At 46.0% G+C, this 22,307-nt stretch overlaps 2 protein-coding genes across 3 annotated transcripts in view; both read left to right on the top strand.

The window, feature by feature from the left end:
• The window catches only part of LOC138662856 (oocyte zinc finger protein XlCOF22-like), a 283,481-nt gene that overhangs the window by 115,171 nt on the left and 146,003 nt on the right, over nt 1–22,307 (top strand). The gene's annotated exons all lie outside the window — the stretch shown is intronic.
• The window catches only part of LOC138662852 (oocyte zinc finger protein XlCOF6-like), a 46,457-nt gene continuing 35,823 nt past the window's right edge, over nt 11,674–22,307 (top strand). The window contains exons 1-5 of one of the 2 annotated variants that reach the window (XM_069748831.1): nt 11,674–11,727; nt 19,622–19,771; nt 19,901–20,080; nt 20,163–20,286; nt 20,370–20,467. In XM_069748831.1, coding sequence (XP_069604932.1) covers nt 11,701–11,727; nt 19,622–19,771; nt 19,901–20,080; nt 20,163–20,286; nt 20,370–20,467 — 579 coding nt within the window. In that variant the 5' untranslated portion in view covers nt 11,674–11,700. Of the gene's footprint in view, nt 11,728–12,207; nt 12,316–19,621; nt 19,772–19,900; nt 20,081–20,162; nt 20,287–20,369; nt 20,468–22,307 lie in introns of those variants that run through there. The other variant, XM_069748832.1, reaches the window with a different exon arrangement.

Genomic DNA, 22,307 nt, shown 5'->3' with positions numbered 1-22,307 from the left:
GACCGCGCCAGGAGCACTGGAAGCAGGTGAGTATTTGACAGGCATCGCTCCCCCTTACCCGCCGACCCCCCCGCCTTCCATGACTCGAGTATAAGCCGAGAGGGGCACTTTCAGCCCATTTTTTTGGGCTGAAAATCTCAAGCTTATGCTCGAGTATATATGGTACATACATTAATTATATTTAAAAGTACTTATGAATTAAGTGAGGTCACCTAAAGAATGAATAAACATGTATGTGATGTGAATGAGAAAGTTCCTGCCAGTAAATAGATCATTTTTAAATGGTGTTATTGAGTTGTGTCAGTAGTTTCCTATATGAGATGTGACCTGGTGTTCTGGAAGGTTCTGAAGTCACAGGTATAGTGGTGTAAAGCTGGGCACCACTAGTGAACTTGATGGATCAGCATCAGACTGAAAAAATAGGATTATTGGAAAAGAATCCATTGAAGCAGAAGACAAATATGTAACCCAATGGTTAATAAGTAATAAGAATGAATGTCAGCCTGGGGTGTTACATAGTGAGAAATGGAAGTGCTGACAACACAAGAATGTGATTGAATCTTGTATGTGTCGGCTGACTATTCGAAGAGCGCGTGTTGGTTCCTGATCGCGACTGTTCTGGTAACAGGAGACATAAACCTAGTGAGCATGTATCGGGGTCAAGCTACTATGGTGGAAGCTGATAGAATGTGTAGTGAATAGGAGTAAGGGAAAATGAGGGAGGTGTTGATGAGGGGAATAATGCGATACAAAGAGCATCGGCTGATCACTCAGGCTACAGAATGGAGGATCCATTGGCGGAGCACTCTGGATGCCAGAGAGAACGAAAAAACTGGGGGAACGAACTACACTAGTGATGAGCGAGCATACTCGGTAATGGTCGTTACTCGCCCGATCATCGCTGTACTCGGCGAGCACCGAGCATTTCCGGGTTTGCTCGGCGGGAGTTCGGGTCCCCGCCCTGCATGTTTGGTGCTCTTTAGAGAGACAATAAACATGCAGGGATTGTCTGCCACGCACTATAATGCCGTAGCCATGTTGGTTGTGGCATTACAGTGATTGGCTGGCCACACAGCATCACCAGGTCTATAAGATACCTAGCACCGCCCTGCTCGTCACATTCAGCTCCGGATTCAGACAGTGTAGGGAGAGCTTCTGCCGAGATAGGGTCAGATGTGGGGGGTTTTCAGTTAGTGAGACTCTACATCATAGAATCCACAAATCCAGCTAAACCAACAGTCCTTCTAAGGACTAATTCCGGAGTATATAGATTGCAGTGCTAGGTAGGCAGGGGAGTGTATGTGGCTCTATACATATCAGTGCAAGGCCTGCAGGCACTGTATGTGGGTATATAGATAACAGCGCATACATCAAGAGGGTCCATTCCATTACTGTCTGCTGCTGCCTATTACATATATACATAGCCCCAGGTGTCAATGGTCAGGAATAATTTTTTGGGCATCTTAATCCTGATTATTTTATTCCAGAGCCCCCTTTTTCTCTATTTGCTTGTTGACACTGCAGACTACACCAGATCCTTTTCATAGTTCAGCGTAAAATTCCAGCTATTTTACACGGGTTTGCCCGTCCCAGCGATCACATCTGAGTGCGCAGAAAATTCTGCCATTTTTTTATGGTACTTTAAAAACTTTTTGGGAGTGTCTTATCCAATTTCTTGACATTTTGCTGCCCCAAAATTTTTTGCAACAGGGCAGATATTTTACACTGAGTTTTGTACGGCACATGGATCGCATATCATCGTGCTTAAAATTGTGCCATTTCAGGGCTCCATAGAATTTTGTTGTTGTGCCATTGCAACTTATTGACACAATTTTGCTGGCCAAAAAAATACAGGCTACATATTTTACAGTGTGGCATCTCCATGACATGCCTCATCTATCTGTGGGCTACAAATTGTGGCATTTGAGGCCTCCATTGAACTTTTTTTGCTGTGTGTTACCCTTGTTATTGACACCAGTTTGCTAAAAAATATTGTTACCTACAGGGCAGATATTGTAAATTGTGGTTTTCCCGCACACGGATTACATATAAGTTCGCTCCAAATTCATCCATTTGTAGTGAACGTTGAAAATATTGTCCAATTAAAATGGGCATGGCCCGTGGCAAGGGATGGGAAGTGGAGTGATGGTGATGGTGCATGCAGAGGTCGAGGCCGTGGACCAGCTGAAAGTGGGCCACAACAAACACCCACATCTGCTGGCTCGACCTTCCTGTCCCAATTACTAGGGGATCGCAGCAGGACAGCAGTATTGAAGCCAGAGCAGTGGGAAAAGGTTGTTGGTTGGATGGTGGATAATAGAAAATAGCAAAAAATGGGAACCTGAAACATAATATTTAATAAGACTATTAAAGTGACATGACACAACAACAACTCCTATCAAACATATATTTAGGAAAATCTAACCAGATAGGAAGCTGATTATAAGTCCAGAGACCACTCGTTAATATAGACAGACTTCCCTGCTCCCTTAACTTGAAACAGTCACTAAACTGATAGACATTTATAATCAAGCAGAGGAAAGAAACAAGGTACATAGACCCAAAAGAATAATACCACCACTGCCAGTAATATTGGTCAACATAACCAAATTATTACCCATTAGGAAAATCAGTACCACTGATAATCATATAGATTATGTTAAGGAAAGAAAAGATCGGGGGTACATGAATAATTGGAACAATCTCACCAAACGATGGGGATGCCTCATGGAGAATGGACCCTCCTATTACAGTTGACCAGGAATCCATAAGTTTGATACATGATTTCTCAAACCATTCCTATATAAGACCACCTCCGTTTCTTCCCGGGGGGACTCATCAGGGGATAGGGCAGATAAGTGGTAGTCTAAATGATGGAGCGCTCCGCCATCGCTGGCCTCTATATGGAGCCTCTCACAAGAAGGATTCCACAAAATCGTCTCAAATAAAGAACTCATATCAAAGAAAATGTCCGCACATCAACTTCCGGTTTGTCCGGATCCAATCATATCTGCGCATCAAACAGGAGCCCAGTAGTCAAACCAACCTCATTGGTAACTCAGATGGTTGAGTCCATGAACCGCACGTCATCCAGCGTGGGCCGCAGCTGGGGAGTATAGATGCGTCCGGTACAGGAGACGCAAGGAGTGGAGCCCATAACAGGATGCAGAGATCACGTGTTTCCTGAACACTTATCACTCAATGCGCATACGTGATCCGCAAAGAGGTAAGGCATCAATTAACTAGTGAGACTGCAACATATTATAGGAATCTCAACGCGCCAACTATGTCATCAAACTAAATTTCATCCCAGCATGTAAATTATATACATAAAAAAGCATTATATTAGATGGTGTCGTATGTTACCATAATTATTAAATAACACTGGACGTAAATGAGGGGCATTTAGAAATTGTGTCATAAACAATCATATTCTGCCGCTCATTAGGGAAACGAGTAACAAAATGAGAAATTACTGAATAATACAATCAGTCAATATAGTAAAGGAGCTTGGGCTGGGATCACATATTACCACATGGACAGAGATATCTAGGCACAAAGAGATCAAGGACATCAAAAGGAGGTCAGGAAACCTTAATTAGAGCAAGTCGGGCACCAGCACCAACAGGAGTGAATCACACCGCCACTATGAACCGGAATGGGAAAGGAAATGGAAAATGTCTCCTCATTCTCCACCACTAGATCACCAGGCTTAACGTCTTCTGTGCTGCTACAGTCAATTTTTTAGCAAGGGTGTCTACGATGCTCATAGTATATTTTAAAAAAATGTACCCCATGGGGAAATGTTTGTCAGCCCATGCACTGAGTGTATGGGCATTACAAGTCTAGGAGACACACTCCTTTACATTGGGCCTAGTATTTCATGAGGCCTTAGCAATGTCTCTTCATTCTCTACCACTAGATCACCACGCTTAACGTGTTCTGTGATGCTACAGGCAGTACAATTTTTGCCAAGCCTGTCTATGATGTCCATAAAAGATTTTTTAAAAAGGTACCCGCCCCATGGTGAAATGTGTCTCAGCCCATGCACTTCATGTAAGGTCGTTACAAGCCTAGTAGACCCGCTCCTTATCATTGGGCCTAGTTTTTAATGAAGCCTTCTTTCACCTCACCTTTTCCACCACATCACCAGGGTTCACGTGTTCCGTGCTGCTACAGACAATCAATTTTTTGGCAAGGGTGTCTGTGATCCCAAGTAAATATTTTTTTACAAATGTATCTGTAACCGTGCAGGCAACTGTCACAGGACAGGAGAGGATACCTTGCCAGCAAGCTACAAGCAGCAGGGACCTCACCATCTTAGCACAAGTAGAAAAGGCTTACGGACCTCACTTGGGAGAGGGATCACCTTTGCCTCCAAGCCGGCCGGACCACATGACCGCCTGTGCCTGGTACCCTGGACTGTGGCCTGCTAACAACAGTAAACCAGGTAAAGACTTTACAACTTGTGTCCTTCACTTATTCGTCGGCACTCACCATCTTGCCACACACCTTGGGAGCCCTGGGGACCCCGCTTCACCTGTGGGAAGCGTCACCATCCAGCCGCCATACCATCACCCCAGAGGACTCCTTTAAGTTGCGTCGTTCCCTACTGACCGAGAACCACAGGTGGCGTCACGAACAATAGACTTCATTTACAATTCCTTTTAAAATACCGTTCCCCTTTAATTGGGCACCCCAGGGCCACGGACCGGGTCGCAGCCACCATGACATCACCTTTAAGAGCGACTGGACCTGGTGCTGAGTACCCCATGGCCCTGGTGGGCAACTCATATCCCTATTGGGAAATGTTTGTCAGCCCATGCACTTAGTGTATGGGCATTACGAGTTTAGGAGACCCGCTCCTTTGTAGTGGGACAGTTTTTTTTATGAGGCCCTCCTCCATGTTTCTTCCAAAGGGGATTATGGTGCGTGCAAATTTGGGTCAAGGCGGCTCCTGCATTCAATGCATAAGGAAACAGTATGGCAGGACCAACTGAAGAATGTGAACTGGGTTTTCCTGTGGCCATCCAGTATCTGGGTTCAAAGGCTTATTGGGGTGCATATGACTTGATAGCAGGGCAGGCCTTGCATTCAATTCAATATTTTTTCAGGAAGCCCTCCTGTACCTCTCATGAAAGGGGTATTGGGGGGAGTCCTAATTCTTGGCAGCCCAGCCACTCACTGCATAGGCAATAACAGCATAGGATACCCACTGTATAATAATGGCCCTTTAAGAATATTAATTCCGCCTGATGCCCCTCTAAAAATAGGCTCTGTGACTTTAAGAGACCCTCCTTCATAAATGAAACAAGATGGGTCTGCTTATGTGTCACACACCACATGGCCACCTAGGGGTGTTACATGTTACAATGACGTTTCCCAGTGAATGCATTTGTATTGGTTGAAAGCAATGTTAAAGTTGAAAAACGCATCAAAAACGCTACGTGTGAACATAGCCCAAGTGGTGGAGGAACATTTCGATCTGGGGTTAATTATTTTGCCTTATATACAAGTCATTACCCTGGAAAAAAATGTATCTTAACAACTTTACCAGCAAAATCCATTTTGGTTTTGTTTTTGTTTGTTTTTTGGTGCACCTGTAAAAATGGCGTGAAACTGACAACATTGCTTACAGCTGTGACCTTGGGAGTCAGAAATGCTTCCAGGGGTGATCCCCATGATGTTCCCATGTCATTTGAGCAGTGTTTCCATCATTTTCAGACGTCTTTAGACCTTAAAAGGCCCCCCCAGGGGGGGGGGGGGGGATTGTGGTAAAAGTACTCGGGTTTCCCATAAACTTACATTGGGCTCGTTGCTCGGGTCAAGTGCCTGAGTATTCCAATTTGCTCAACCCGAGCAATGCGCACCCGAGCATTTTAGTGCTCGCTCATCACTAATCTTCACCTTTTTATCCGTAAGCTTAAATGGAAGAAATTTCACATCCAAGAAGATTAAAAAAAATGATTGAGAGTCTGGGGGTTCCTGACTCAATGCTGGAGGACATTAGATTACTCTATGACCTGTCTGATGCAAACCCTAACACCAGGGGTGAAGGTCCTTTTACGGATCTTAGCTCAAAGTAAAAAGATGCCTCCTCCTCCAGCGGACTTAACATCTATTGATATTTTCCACAATTTAGATTCAAAGGACATTGAAAATCTTGATAAAATCTCCTCTGAGGTTCGTTATAATTTAACCCGACAGGATATCTCTGCATTGTGTTGTCTTGAGAAGGACCACAGCGTTCAAATCAAGCCTTCAGATAAAGGCGGTAATGTTGTGGTCATGGACACCTCTGATTATAAACAAATGTGTTTGCGTATTTTACGTGACAATAATTTCTATTGTGTACTTACATCAAATCCCACTGAGACATTTCTTAATGAATTTTAGGATATCACCACGTATGGTCTCTCCTTAGCAGTCATTGATAAAACTGAGATGGATTTCATTGTACCAAAATTCCCTATAACGGTCACATTCTACTATCTCCCTAAAGTTCACAAGGGCTTATCCCCTTTGAGGGGTAGACCCATTGTGTCAGGTACAGGAAGACTGACAAGGAATCTTGTTGTCTATTTGGACAAAATTTTAAATCCCTTTGTCTTGGCCCTAAGCTCATACACACGAGATACAACAGATTTGTTTAAGATAATTGAGGGCCTAATTCTTGACTCTGACAACATTCTTGGTAGCATTGACGTTGAGGCCCTTTATTCATCAATCCCTCATTATAAGGGGCTTGAGGGGGTAGACTATTACTTGAGAAGTAGGGGGCGTCATTTGAGTAATCATAATGACTTCATACTTGAGTGTCTTGATGTTTTATTGACGCACGACTACTTCACCTTTGACGGTAAGTACTAGTGCAGCGCCCCAGAGACCTGGTCGTTGCAGTATGGCATTCTGCCGCTAAGGAGAGTGGCAGTAGGTCTGATGGCACTAAAGAGTTCTCCTGACCAGGTATCACCAGAACACATTACACTTCACACTCCGGCCACTAGGGGGAGAAAAAGGCTTTATTTATTGGGCCACTCCTCACACTGGTATAACTAGGGGCTGGGGAGGAAGTTAGTAGAAGCTGACTGGGTTGGAACCAGGCAACATCCCGTGGCAGGGGGTGTTGCAGGGAGAAAGCACAGTGGGGTCTGGAACCAAAGAACGAGAGAGAGAAAGAGAGCTGTAGAGAACGAACGAACGAGAACAGCAGTTGTGAGGACTATTCCGAATGCTCAGCAGGGTAGGACTACAACACACAGGCGCTATTGGTAGGCAACGATTTCCGTCTGCGAGGGAAACTCTGGATGTGCCCATCGGACCGGCCGGTCTCTGATAGCCTGGTTGAACGTGCTCTGGACTGAGGATATTGAAGCCTTCAGTAAAGAGGTAAAGAGACTGCAACTTGTGTCCTCGTTATTGGCTGCACCTCACACCATCGACCTTACTGGGAAGCCCTGGGGACATACTTCACCTGTGGGAAGGTATACCATCCAGCTGCCATTCCATCACCCCAGCGGACCCCACAGCAGCGTCAGTCACCCTGACCGAACACCACAGGTGGCGTCACGAACCCCTGGCAGACTGTACTATCATCTTTATTGGACGCCCCTTAGCAGGGTCACGACCGGGTCCAGCCACCGTGACAACCCCAGAACCGAGCAGAAAGGACCGGTACCGAGTGATCTGTGGCCCTGTGTCTGGGGGCGATGCACCTCCATCAGCTCAGGGGCACAGCCATGGTGAGACCCTGTGTTCCTTCGTATGCTAATTTGCTCCTGGGCTGGTGGGTGAAAACTATAGTCTTTGGCGAGACTGGGATTGAAGGCAATAACAGGGCCCTATTGTAGTTAAGATTCATTGATGACGTGTTCGTTATATGGAGAGGCACAGGTGACTCCTCTGAATATGTTGCTAAACTTAATTCTAAAGATCTGGGACTTACCTTCATATTTGAGTGGAACTTACTGAAACTCGCCTTCCTGGATGTACTGACTGAGAGGATGTCTGTTGGCTCTTTGGGCACCAGTATTCACAGGAAATCCACCACCACAAACTCCCTGCTTAGATGGTAGAGTGGGCACCCTTTAGCATTGAAAAAAGGCATTCCTAAAGGGCAGTACATGAGAGTACGTAGGAACTGCTCGAATAACAGTAATTTTGTGAGACAGGCACATGACCTACAAAATCGATTCCGTGAAAGGGGGTACCCTGATCTGGTTTTGAGGGGGGACTTTAATAAAGTTAAAAAAGAGAGAGCTGATTTATTAACTCCAGTTACGGTGAAAAAAGATGAATATTCCGGCCTTCGTTTCATAACCACGTTTAACAATAGTGCAAATTATTTGAGGCAAATTTTGATGAAGCATTGGTCAATTTTAAACGTAGTCACTTTTCCCAATCACCACAGAAATCTTGGTTGACCTCTAATATCACTGGGTGCTATAAATGTAGTGGTTACGTAGCCTGCAAAAATATCGAAGTGGGTAAATTTTTCTTTTCTACCAACAAAGTAAATAAGTTTGAGATCAGGTCCTTCATTAATTGTAGAAGCAAAGGTATTGTTTATAGAGCAATTTGCAGTTGTGATCTAGTATATGTTGGCAAAATGATTAGAGAGTTTAGGAGGAGAGTTGGAGAACATTTGAGAGACATTGTGAAAAAGAGATACACCCCGTTACCGAGACACGTGAACCTTGCCCATGGAGGTGATCTAACCGCAGTGAAATTTATGGGTATTGAGAAAGTCAATAAACCACTACGGGTGGTGATTGGGATAGGTTGATACTGCAACATGACACAAATGGATTCACAGATTGGGCTCCATCTACCCAATAGGGTTAAATGAACAACTATCCTTTTGCCTCTTTTCTTTGAGGTGTAGGGCGTTTGTTGGGTCCTCCAGTGAGGGTGAGCCGCCACCGAGTGGGGGCGCCATTGCACAGATCTAGGGTGCCAACCTCCGCTGTCAGGTAGGGTGTATTTAGTATAGGGGAAGGTGTTAGGCTATTACGTAGGCTTTTTTACTCCCTCTTCCTTTTCCATATTACTGGCAGTGGTGGTATTATCCTTTTGGATCTATGTACCTTGCTTATTTCCTCTGCTTGATTATAAATGTCTATCAGTTTAGTGACTGTTTCAAGCTAAGGGAGCAGGGAAGTCTGTCTATATTAACGAGTGGTCTCTGGACTCATAATCAGCTTCTTATCTGGTTAGCTTTTGCTAAATATATGTTTGATTGTTGTTGTTGTCTCAAGTCACTTTAATAGTCTTATTAAATATGATGTTTCAGGTTCCCATTTTTTGCTATTTTCTATTATCCACCATCCAACCCACAACCTTTTCACACTGCTCTGGCTTCAATACTGCTGTCCTGCTGCGGTCCCCTAGTAATTGGGACAGGAAGGTTGAGCCAGCAGATGTGGGTGTTTGTTGTGGCCACTTTCAGCTTGTCCATGGCCTCGACCTCTGCATGCACCATCAGCATCACGTCCACTTCCCCATCCCTTGCCTCGCGCCTTGCCCATTTTACATGGACTACAATATTTTCCATGTTCACTACAAATGGCTGAATTTGGAGCGAACTTATATGTGATCCGTGTGCGGGAAAACCACAGTTTACAATATCTGCCCTGTAGGTAACAAATTATTTTTAGCAAACTGGTGTCAATAACTAGGGTAACACACAGCAAAAACAGTTCAATGGAGGCCTCAAATGCCACAATTTGTAGCCACAGATAGATGAGGCGTGTCACGGAGATGCCACACTGTAAAATATGTGGCCTGTATTTTATTTTTTGGCTAGCAAAATTGTGTCAATAAGTTGCAATGGCACAACAACAAAATTCTATGGAGCCCTGAAATGGCACAATCATGAGCACAATTTACCACACTTCCTATCCGCTTCCACCATAGTAGCTTGACCCCGATACATGCTCACTAGGTTTATGTCTCCTGTTACCAAAACAGCCGCGATCAGGAACCAACACGCGCTCTTCGAATAGACAGCCGTCACATACAAGATCCAATCACATTCTTGTGTTGTCAGCACTTCCATTTCTCACTATGTAACACCCCAGGCTGTCATTCATTCTTATTACTTATTAACCATTGGGTTACGGATTTGTCTTCTGGGTCAGTGGATTCTTTTCCAATAATCCTATTTTTTCAGTCCAATGCTGATCCATCAAGTTCACTAGTGGTGCCCAGCTTTACACCACTATACCTGTGACTTCAGAACCTTCCAGAACACCAGGTCACATCTCATATAGGAAACTACTGACACAACTCAATAACACCATTTATAAATGATTTATTTACTGGCAAGAACTTTCTCATTCACATCACATACATGTTTATTCATTCTTTAGGTGACCTCACTTCATTCATAAGCACTGTTTAATATAATTAATGTATGTAAATGGTTTTTTCATGAACCATAATTTATCTTTGTTTGACGGACTTTCTCATAAACTTTGACATATCGTGCGTTTTTAAGGAAATCTCCATATCTGATAGTCTTCATCAGCAGTGCAGGTACAGACACATTATACCCGGATCAGCTATTCTGCTCGGTCTTTGGCCCCGTGTCCTGCAGCAGCTGATTTATGCATTGAACATGTTGCTGAGGTGCCGCTCTATCAGGTGAGTGTAATACTCCTCTATTCTCATTAGATCTTGTTATCAGATAAGACCCTATTTTTCGCTTGTTTGTTCCTCAGAATCTCGACTACAAGAAATCTCTGTAAGGCTTTCAGGTTACTTGGTTAGAAGCAATCAAGGACTACTTGGACCTTAACGGAGTCCATCTGAAACCCCAATGCAGAAGCCAAATGTCCTGAGAACTGGACCTGCTGTACCACAAATTGCCATTTCTCCAGGTTAGCAAATAAATAGTTGTCACGTAGAACCTGGAGAACCTGTCTGACGTGCTCACCATGCTCCTCCAGAGTACGTGAGGAACTCAATATATCATCCAGGAAAATTACCACAAATCTACCAAGCAGTGAGAAAAAATATAAATGACATTTTCAAAGATTGACGAAGCATTGGTTACCCCGAATGGCAACATCAAATGTTCAATCTGCCCCTCAGGTGTATTGAATGCGGTCTTCCATCCGTCACCATGGCGATACGTATAAGGTTATATGCCCCTCTCACGTTAAGTCTGTAAAACCATTTATCTCCAGGTAATTGGCTAAACAGGTCAGGTGTAAGGGGTAAAGGATCGGGAAGGTGAGCTGTGATTTTATTACTCTCTCTGAAGTCCAAGCATGGACGCCGCCCTCCATCCTATTAACAAATCCCCCACAGCGACTGGAGAGGAGCATGGCCGTATATGACCCTTAGCCGGACACTGGAAGGGGGTAAATAAGTGAGATTTCGGCATTTTAGCTCCTGGTGTGGAGGCGATAGCACAATCATATGCCGCCATATACTAGACGTCCGGTAACCGGTAATAATTCCCTCATGTGTGGGGTCTATTTGTCTCCAGAGAAATCACACGTTATATTCCACACATAACATTGTGTAGAAAAGGCGGCGCGAGGTAATTGTGCCAGTAGTGAGGGCGAATAATGGCGGAAATGTCACTGACTGAGGAGAAGTCTCCATGTAGAGTCTTCACTGCGGATCACGTGACCCCTGACTCCTCCCTCCTGTGACCTCATCACAGGTCCTGTGCGCACAGAGCAGCCATATATGTGGAGTGCGGCTCTGCAGGTGGAGGTATGTGGAGATTCCCCATTACTGAGCGCGGGGACATTAACCCCTTCTGCACGGAGACTCTTTTGGGGTTGTTGTTGCCACTTTATAAGAATCATAACGTTGTTGTTCTGTTTCCTGTAATAGATACATACGAGCAGGCGCGGACTGGGCCAGGTGGCAAAGAGGCATTTCCCCCCCCCCCCCCGGCCGTTAATTATCAACAGACAGGGCCGCCCTTCCTCCGTGCAGCATGTATTGTTAACTGTTTATTCAAGACTATCTGCTTGCAGCCACACACAGCTGTGTCTGGACACTTCACGCAGCGAGCAAGCTGAGACCCAGTTGCTATGGCACCCTGCACGCTTGGATTGGATGTGCGAGCAGGCCAGGGTTCACACAGGGTTCAGAGAGACGTGTTGTGTACAGCGTGCTACGTAAGCACGCCTCTGAACCCTGTCTGACCCCTGAGGCTGAGCAGGAAGACATGCGGCCACAGCCATTATACAGGCAGGCTGAATGATGATCTAGTCTATATAGTGGTCCCGTCCCACAGTCCACTCCGGTGTCTACCACACTCCCAGGCTGCTGCCCAGTGCCTGCACCCTGCAGGTAAATGAAGTAGTGATGTGTCCTTTGTGAAGGATCCAGATGAAATGTCGGTTCTTTGATATGAAGGACGGCAGCTGGCTCACCACTGGGAGCTGAGCTGTTTTGTTTTTTTTCTCCTGGTGTTTGCTTAGATTTCTCTTCCCACCTGACTGGGGGGGGGGGCTGGGAGGAGTTGAAGAGGAAACTTATTCTGCATATATACCCTGCACAGTACCACTCCTCCTGTCCTGTATATATACACTGCACAGTACCGCTCCTCCTGTCCTGTATATATACACTGCACTGTACCGCTCCTCCTGTCCTGTATATATACACTGCACAGTACCGCTCCTCCTGTACTGTATATATACACTGCACAGTACCGCTCCTCCTGTCCTGTATATATACACTGCACAGTACCGCTCCTCCTGTCCTGTATATATACACTGCACAGTACCGCTCCTCCTGTCCTGTATATATACACTGCACAGTACCGCTCCTCCTGTCCTGTATATATACACTGCACAGTACCGCTCCTCCTGTCCTGTATATATACACTGCACAGTACCGCTCCTCCTGTCCTGTATATATACACTGCACAGTACCGCTCCTCCTGTCCTGTATATATACACTGCACAGTACCGCTCCTCCTGTCCTGTATATATACACTGCACAGTACCGCTCCTCCTGTCCTGTATATATACACTGCACAGTACCGCTCCTCCTGTCCTGTATATATACACTGCACAGTACCGCTCCTCCTGTCCTGTATATATACACTGCACAGTACCGCTCCTCCTGTCCTGTATATATACACTGCACAGTACCGCTCCTCCTGTCCTGTATATATACACTGCACAGTACCGCTCCTCCTGTCCTGTATATATACACTGCACAGTACCGCTCCTCCTGTCCTGTATATATACACTGCACAGTACCGCTCCTCCTGTCCTGTATATATACACTGCACAGTACCGCTCCTCCTGTCCTGTATATATACACTGCACAGTACCGCTCCTCCTGTCCTGTATATATACACTGCACAGTACCGCTCCTCCTGTCCTGTATATATACACTGCACAGTACCGCTCCTCCTGTCCTGTATATATACACTGCACAGTACCGCTCCTCCTGTCCTGTATATATACACTGCACAGTACCGCTCCTCCTGTCCTGTATATATACACTGCACAGTACCGCTCCTCCTGTCCTGTATATATACACTGCACAGTACCGCTCCTCCTGTCCTGTATATATACACTGCACTGTACCGCTCCTCCTGTCCTGTATATATACACTGCACAGTACCGCTCCTCCTGTATATATACGCTGCACAGTACCACTCCTCCTGTCCTGTATATATACACTACACAGTACCACTCCTCCTGTCCTCTATATATACACTGCACAGCACCACTCCTCCTGTCCTGTATATATACACTGCACAGTACCACTCCTCCTGTCCTGTATATATACACTGCACAGTACCACTCCTCCTGTATATATACACTGCACAGTACCACTCCTCCTGTCCTGTATATATATACTGCACAGTACCACTCCTCCTGTCCTGTATATATACACTGCACAGTACCGCTCCTCCTGTCCTGTATATATACACTGCACAGTACCGCTCCTCCTGTCCTGTATATATACAGTGCACAGTACCACTCCTCCTGTCCTGTATATATACACTGCACAGTACCACTCCTCCTGTCCTGTATATATACACTGCACAGTACCACTCCTCCTGTCCTGTATATATACACTGCACAGTATCGCCGGGGTCCAACTCCTGAGACCCCCATGATCCCGAGAGCTGGAGCTCTAAAGAGCACCATGTAAATGGACCTGTGGTCGATCATGCGCACTTCGGCGCCATTCACATGTGGCTCTTCAAACAACGCCTTTAAGAGGAGTGTTGAAGGGCAGGACAAAGTATAGCAAAATTCACTGATTGGGGGTGGGGAGTGTTTGAGTATGTGGACTGGTGGGGGTTTTTGTGGCAGGGGTGCTTTTTTGTCCCTTTCCAGCCCTGTGTGTGTGTGAGTGATTATACAGTGGGACTGTGCCTGTGCGTGTCATAATAGATATATATATATATATATATATATATATATATATATATATATATATATATATATATCACATGCGTATCGCTACACACAGGTAGCTTCGTCAGGGGCAGACACTCTTTCTGCCCCTGACGAAGCTACCTGTGTGTAGCGATACGCGTTGGGCTTCGGCCCCCCTCCTCTCTCCTGACTGACACCCTGGCTTCAGCTCCGTCACACCTCCTGGCTGCCTGCGGCTCTGCAGCACCTGTGTAACGTATATACCCTCTGTATCTCTTATTTGTCTCCCACTTGCTCTGATTTAGACATTGGTCGTGCTCACTGTTCATTATTTATGTGTGCGGCTAGCAGACATTACACTATCAGTGTGAGATAGGGTTATTTACATTTCATTAGTCCGACGGACTCTCAGGTGGTATGTGTTTGACCGCTTCATGTTAGGGTACCGTCACACTATACGATTTACCTACGATCACGACCAGCGATATGACCTGGCCGTGATCGTAGGTAAATCGTAGTGTGGTCGCTGGGGAGCTGTCACACAGACAGCTCTCCAGCGACCAACGATGCCGAGGTCCCTGGGTAACCAGGGTAAACATCGGGTAACTAAGCGCAGGACCGCGCTTAGTTACCCGATGTTTACCCTGGTTACAAGCGTTAAACTAAAAAAAAACAAACAGCACATACTTACATCTGGTGTCCGTCAGGTCCCTTGCCGTCTCTGCTTCCCGCATTGTGACTGCCGGCCGTAAAGTGAAAGTGAAAGCACAGCCGCTGTGCTCTGCTTTCACTTTACGGCCGGCAGTCACAGTGCGGGAAGCAGAGACGGCAAGGGACCTGACGGACACCAGATGTAAGTATGTGCTGTTTGTTTTTTTTTAGTTTAAAGCTTGTAACCAGGGTAAACATCGGGTAACTAAGCGCGGTCCTGCGCTTAGTTACCCGATGTTTACCCTGGTTACAAGTGAACGCATCGCTGGATCGCATCGCTAGATCGGTGTCACACACACCGATCTAGCGATGACAGCGGGAGATCCAGCGATGAAAGAAAGTTCTAAACGATCTGCTACGACGTACGATTCTCAGCAGGATCCCTGATCGCTGCTGCGTGTCAGACACAGCGATATCGTAACGATATCGCTGGAACGTCACGAATCGTACCGTCGTAGCGATCGAAATGTTATAGTGTGACGGTACCCTTAGATTACTGCATATTGGGGATAGGAGCTTTAGTTTAGTGTTTATGCACTCAGCACCTGCATGTATACCTTCCTGGGTTGTAACTTTTGCCAGATCAGCGGGAGTGTTCAGTTTGGATGGGGGGAGGAGGGGGATTTCTTACTATCTACAGGGCATTGTTTTCATGTATGTGTTTTTTAAGTGGTTTTATTGTACTGTTTTTCTGTGTGCACTTTTCTAATAAAAGCCATATTTTGTAATTGTTTGGTGATCTCCCTATCAGCGTATTCTTTTCTCTTTGCGTATTGGTTTACTGTTTTTGTACGCTGTGGGATCGATCCCATTGTCTATATTTTTATATTTCTATGGTGCCCTCCATACTATTCATATATGTCCCTTTAAGATCCGACAACTCCTTTAAGGATGGGCCGCTACTCATGGGCCACTGCTGTGTGCTTGCCCCCCAGGCTAAAATTTGCCAGTCAGCCCCTGCATACGAGCCAACTATGGAGGACAGGAAGTGAGGGAGCGGATTGTTCTCCTAGTACAGGGCCCCTTTCTTGGCCCCACACAGTGTAATGCCCCCATTATGCCCTGTAAGCAGGGTTCTGCCCCACACCCAGCTGCCTCGGGCACTTTACCATGAGCTGGTACCTCAGATTCTTCCCCGCACCCCTTTCCTTTGTCTGGCGCCAAATCTGTTCTGCCTTTGGGGCTCCGGCCTTTATAATATCAGTAACTGCGTCATCAAGGTCTCCTGACCAGGTGCACCCTCTAGACTCTTCCCTCCGGAAACCCTCCCTCTTCCCATTGATGTCACATGGTCCCGTCTGGACGGCAGATAGCAGTCTTTTTGTACAAATGCAGCACAGCCCTGAGGAGTCTTTTTTATGACTCTCCTTTTTACACCGCTTATGTAATATATATGATGGCGCTCACACAGTATAATGTTTCTACAGTACTGGCATCTCTCGTAAAAAAGGTATTTTCACACTACCACCATACCCCCACAAAGTATAATGTTCTCATAGTACCGCAATACCCCCACACACAGTATAATGTTCTCATAGTACCGCCATACCCCCACACAGTATAATGTTCTCATAGTACTGCCATACCCCCACACACAGTATAATGTTCTCATAGTACCGCCATACCCCCCCACACAGTATAATGTTCTCATAGTACTGCCATACCCCCACACAGTATAATGTCCTCATAGTCCCGCCATACCCCCACACAGTATAATGTTCTCATAGAACCGCCATACCCCCACACAGTATAATGTTCTCATAGTACTGCCATACCCCCCCACACAGTATAATGTTCTCATAGTACCGCCATACCCCCACACACAGTATAATGTTCTCATAGTACCGCCATACTCCCACACAGTATAATGTCCTCATAGTAACGCCATACCCCCACACAGTATAATGTTCTCATAGAACCGCCATACCCCCACACACAGTATAATGTTCCTACAGTACCGCCATACCCCCACACACAGTATAATCTAATCATAGTACCGCCATACCCCCCACACACAGTATAATGTTTTCCTAGTACCGCCATACCCCCACACACAGTATAATGTTCATATAGTACCGCCATACCCCCACACACAGTATAATGTTCTCATAGTACCGCCATACCCCCACACAGTATAATGTTCTCATAGAACCGCCATACCCCCACACACAGTATAATGTTCCTACAGTACCGCCATACCCCCACACACAGTATAATCTAATCATAGTACCGCCATACCCCCCACACACAGTATAATGTTTTCCTAGTACCGCCATACTCCCACACACAGTATAATGTTCTCATAGTACCGCCATACCCCCACACAGTATAATGTTCTCATAGTACCGCCATACCCCCACACAGTATAATGTTCTCATAGAACCGCCGTACCCCCACACACAGTATAATGTTCCTACAGTACCGCCATACCCCCACACACAGTATAATGTTCTCATAGTACCGCCATACCCCCACACACAGTATAATGTTCTCATAGTACCGCCATACCCCCACACACAGTATAATGTTCTCATAGTACCGCCATACCCCCACACACAGTATATTGTTCTCCTAGTACCGCCATACCCCCACACACAGTATAATATTCCTACAGTACCGCCATACCCCCACAGTATAATGTTCTCATAGTACCGCCATACCCACACACAGTATAATGTTCCCACAGTACTGGCATCTCTCGTAAAAATGGTATTTTCACACTACCGCCATACCCCCACACACAGTATAATGTTCCTACAGTACCGCCATACCCCCCCACACAGTATAATATTCCTACAGTACCATCATACCCCCACAGTATAATGTTCTCATAGTACCGCCATACCCACACACAGTATAATCTTCTCACAGTACCGCCATACCCCCCACACAGTATAATGTTCTCACAGTACTGCCATACCCCCACACACAGTATAATCTTCTCACAGTACCGCCATACCCCCACACACAGTATAATGTTCTCATAATGCCGCCATACCCCCACACAGTATAATGTTCTCATAGTACCGCCATACCCCCACACACAGTATAATGTTCTCATAGTACCGCCATACTCCCACACACAGTATAATCTTCTCACAGTACCGCCATACCCCCACACACAGTATAATGTTCTCATAGTACCGCCATACCCCCACACACAGTATAATGTTCCTACAGTACCGCCATACCCCCACACACAGTATAATATTCCTACAGTACCGTCATACCCCCACAGGATAATGGTCTCATAGTACCGCCATACCCCCCACACAGTATAATGTTCTCACAGTACCGCCATACCCCCACACACAGTATAATCTTCTCACAGTACCGCCAAACCCCAACACACAGTATAATGTTCTCATAGTGCCGCCATACTCCCACACAGTATAATGTTCTCATAGTACCGCCATACCCCCACACACAGTATAATGTTCTCATAGTACCGCCATACCCCCACACACAGTATAATGTTCCTACAGTACCGCCATACCCCCACACAAAGTATAATCTTCTCACAGTACCGCCATACCCCCCACACAGTATAATGTTCTCACAGTACCGCCATACCCCCACACACAGTATAATCTTCTCACAGTACTGCCATACCCCCAAACACAGTATAATGTTCTCATAGTGCCGCCATACCCCCACACAGTATAATGTTCTCATAGTACCGCCATACCCCCACACACAGTATAACGTTCTCATAGTACCGCCATACCCCCACACACAGTATAATGTTCTCATAGTACCGCCATACCCCCACACACAGTATAATGTTCTCATAGTACCGCCATACCCCCACACAGAGTATAATGTTCCTACAGTACCGCCATACCCCCACACACAGTATAATATTCCTACAGTACGTCATACCCCCACAGTATAATGTTCTCATAGTACCGCCATACCCCCCACACAGTATAATGTTCTCACAGTACCGCCATACCCCCACACACAGTATAATCTTCTCACAGTACTGCCATACCCCCACAGTATAATGTTCTCATAGTGCCGCCATACCCCCACACAGTATAATGTTCTCATAGTACCGCCATACCCCCACACACAGTATAATGTTCTCATAGTACCGCCATACCCCCACACACAGTATAATGTTCTCATAGTACCGCCATACCCCCACACACAGTATAATGTTCTCATAGTACCGCCATACCCCCACACACAGTATAATGTTCTCATAGTACCGCCATACCCCCACACACAGTATAATGTTCTCATAGTACCGCCATACCCCCACACACAGTATAATGTTCTCATAGTACCGCCATACCCCCACACACAGTATAATGTTCCTACAGTACCGCCATACCCCCACACACATTATAATGTTCTCATAGTACCGCCATACCCCCACACACAGTATAATGTTCCTACAGTACCATATAGACGGAAATAGGAAACTAAATCCTGTAAAATAATAAATCTCCTCATATGTTTCCCTTATTATCTCCAGTAATTGTATTATTACACAGGATTCTTATGATGTTACATCGGCTCATCTTCTCATTCAGGTCTCTACAATATCAGATCCTCTCAGTGAAGATCTTCTACAAAAGAACATTTTCCTGATTTACCCATCAAAGATGGATATGGACAGAGACAAGATGGCGGAGAGGATATTACACCTCACCCTAGAGATCCTCTTCCGGCTTACTGGAGAGGTGAGAGATTCTGATGACGTCACATTACATCATTCTTATCTATGGGAATAACAGATGGACAGAACTGGAGAGGTGAGGACTCTGGAAATGTCTGTAGTGAGATTTATTAATGTGTCTCTCCATTACCAGGATTACACAGTGGTAAAGAAGACCTCTAGTGATTGCTGTCAGGACCCTGTGTCTGAGGGATGGGGAAGACCCTTGAGCCCAATCACGGGGCCTCCACCTCACCCCCTGATCCATGAGGACATCAATGACCAGAAGATCCTAGAACTCACCTACAAGATGATTGAGCTTCTGACTGGAGAGGTGACACTGCTGGGAATACTGGGACATTATACAGTAACACTATGAAGGGATAGGGGGGTGACGGTATCATTGTATGTGTCAGGTTCCTATAAGGTGTCAGGATGTCGCTGTCTATTTCTCCATGGAGGAGTGGGAGTATTTAGAAGGACACAGAGATCTGTACAAGAACGTCATAATGGAGGTTCCCCAGCCCCTCACATCTCCAGGTAATAGACAGGACTAAATACATACAGCCTATAATTATCTGTATGTAAAGAATGAATTCACTTTCTGTATGTGTTTCCTCCAGATCTATCCCGTAAGAGGACAACACCAGAGAGATGTCCCCGTCCTCTTCTTCCACAGGACTGCAAGCAAGAAGATCCCAATGCTCCTCAGGATCATCAGGTAGATGGAGAGAAGGTGTCAGGAGATCTCCCTTAGGCCGATTTCACACTTCAGTTTATTTGCAATCCAAGAAAAACCAATACTGGAGATACCAGTGTCCGTTTGTGTAATACTTGCGGCACACGTGTGGCAACCATGCGCTGCCTCAGTACCACACAGACGGCCGCCTGGGAAGAAGTGCTACTGTAAGCGCTGTTCCCCTGTGGCGGGTGCTGAAGACAGCTCTCATCGCTCTCCCCTGCTCTGCCAGCGATCGGCGTGAGCAGTAGAGAATGATGAGTTATATTAAAGGGAACCTGTCACCTGAATTTGGCAGGACCAGTTTTGGGTCATATGGGCTGGGTTTTCGGGTGTTTGATTCACCCTTTCCTTACCCGCTGGCTGCATGCTGGCCGCAATATTAGGTTGAAGTTCATTCTCTGTCCTCCGGAGTACACGCCATATTGCAATATTGTCTTGCGCAGGCGTGTACTCCGGAGGACAAAGAATAAACTTCAATCCAATACTGCGGCCAACATGCAGCCAGCCGGTAAGGAAAGGGTGAATCAAACACCCCAGCCACACAATAGGCCTAGGTTTGGGAGTACAATGGGGAGCAAGACCTTGATACAAATGAGATTGATAGAGTCTGTCCTTAGGGTACCGTCACACTGAACGATATCGCTAGCGATCCGTGACGTTGCAGCGTCCTGGCTAGCGATATCGTTGTGTTTGACACGTAGCAACGATCAGGATCCTGCTGTGCCATCGTTGGTCGGTGCAGAAAGTCCAGAACTTTATTTCGTCGCTGGACTCCCTGCAGACATCGCTGAATCGGCGTGTGTGACGCCGATTCAGCGATGTCTTCACTGGTAACCAGGATAAACATCGGGTTACTAAGTGCAGGGCCGCGCTTAGTAACCCGATGTTTACCCTGGTTACCAGCGTAAACTTAAAAAAAAAACAAACACTACATACTTACATTCCGTGTCTGTCCCCTGGCGCTCTGCTTCTCTGCACTGGCTGTGAGCGCCGGCCAGCCGGAAAGCACAGCGGTGACGTCACCGCTCTGCTTTACGGCTAGCCGGCACTGACAGTGCAGAGGAAAGCAGAGCGCCGGAGGACAGACACGGAATGTAAGTATGTAGTGTTTTTTTTTTTTTACGTTTACGCTGGTAACCAGGGTAAACATCGGGTTACTAAGCGCGGCCCTGCGCTTAGTAACCCGATGTTTACCCTGGTTACCAGGGGACTTCGGGATCGTTGGTCGCTGGAGAGCTGTCTGTGTGACAGCTCTCCAGCGACCACACAGCGACGCTGCAGCGATCGGCATCATTGTCGGTATAGCTGCAGCGTCGCTTAGTGTGACGGTACGCTTAGGTTCACATAAACTCTAGCCTGCTCGTCTTCCTCTGCTGACTGCCACTGAATAGAGACATTGATTCCTGAGCATGAACAGATGAGCAATAAAATCACTAATAAAATACATCAAGCAAATTAACTATTAAAGTACAATAATATTGATGTAACCGGTGGTCCGTGCTGGAAAAAGTCTTTATGTCTTAGAGCTGTGGTCTCCGCTCTACGTCCATTTGTCTTATAGTCTTTAGTAAGCGGCCATATCCTCACACTGGGGTCCCCAGTTATTTTTTTTTTATATTTTATTAAATAATAAAAAAAAAACTGCATCGGGTCCACCGCATTTTTTGCAACCAGCCTTACGAAAGCTGACAGTTGGGGGCAGGTATTCTCAGGCTGGTAAGGAGCCATGGATATTGACCCCCCCCAGCCTAAAAATAGCAGCCCGCAGCTGCCCAGAAAAGGCCCATCTATTAGATGCTCCAATTGTGGCACTTTGCCC

This window comes from Ranitomeya imitator, chromosome 2, assembly GCF_032444005.1.
Source record: "Ranitomeya imitator isolate aRanImi1 chromosome 2, aRanImi1.pri, whole genome shotgun sequence".
NCBI lineage: Eukaryota > Metazoa > Chordata > Amphibia > Anura > Dendrobatidae > Ranitomeya > Ranitomeya imitator.
This window is presented reverse-complemented; position numbering and strand designations above follow the sequence as displayed.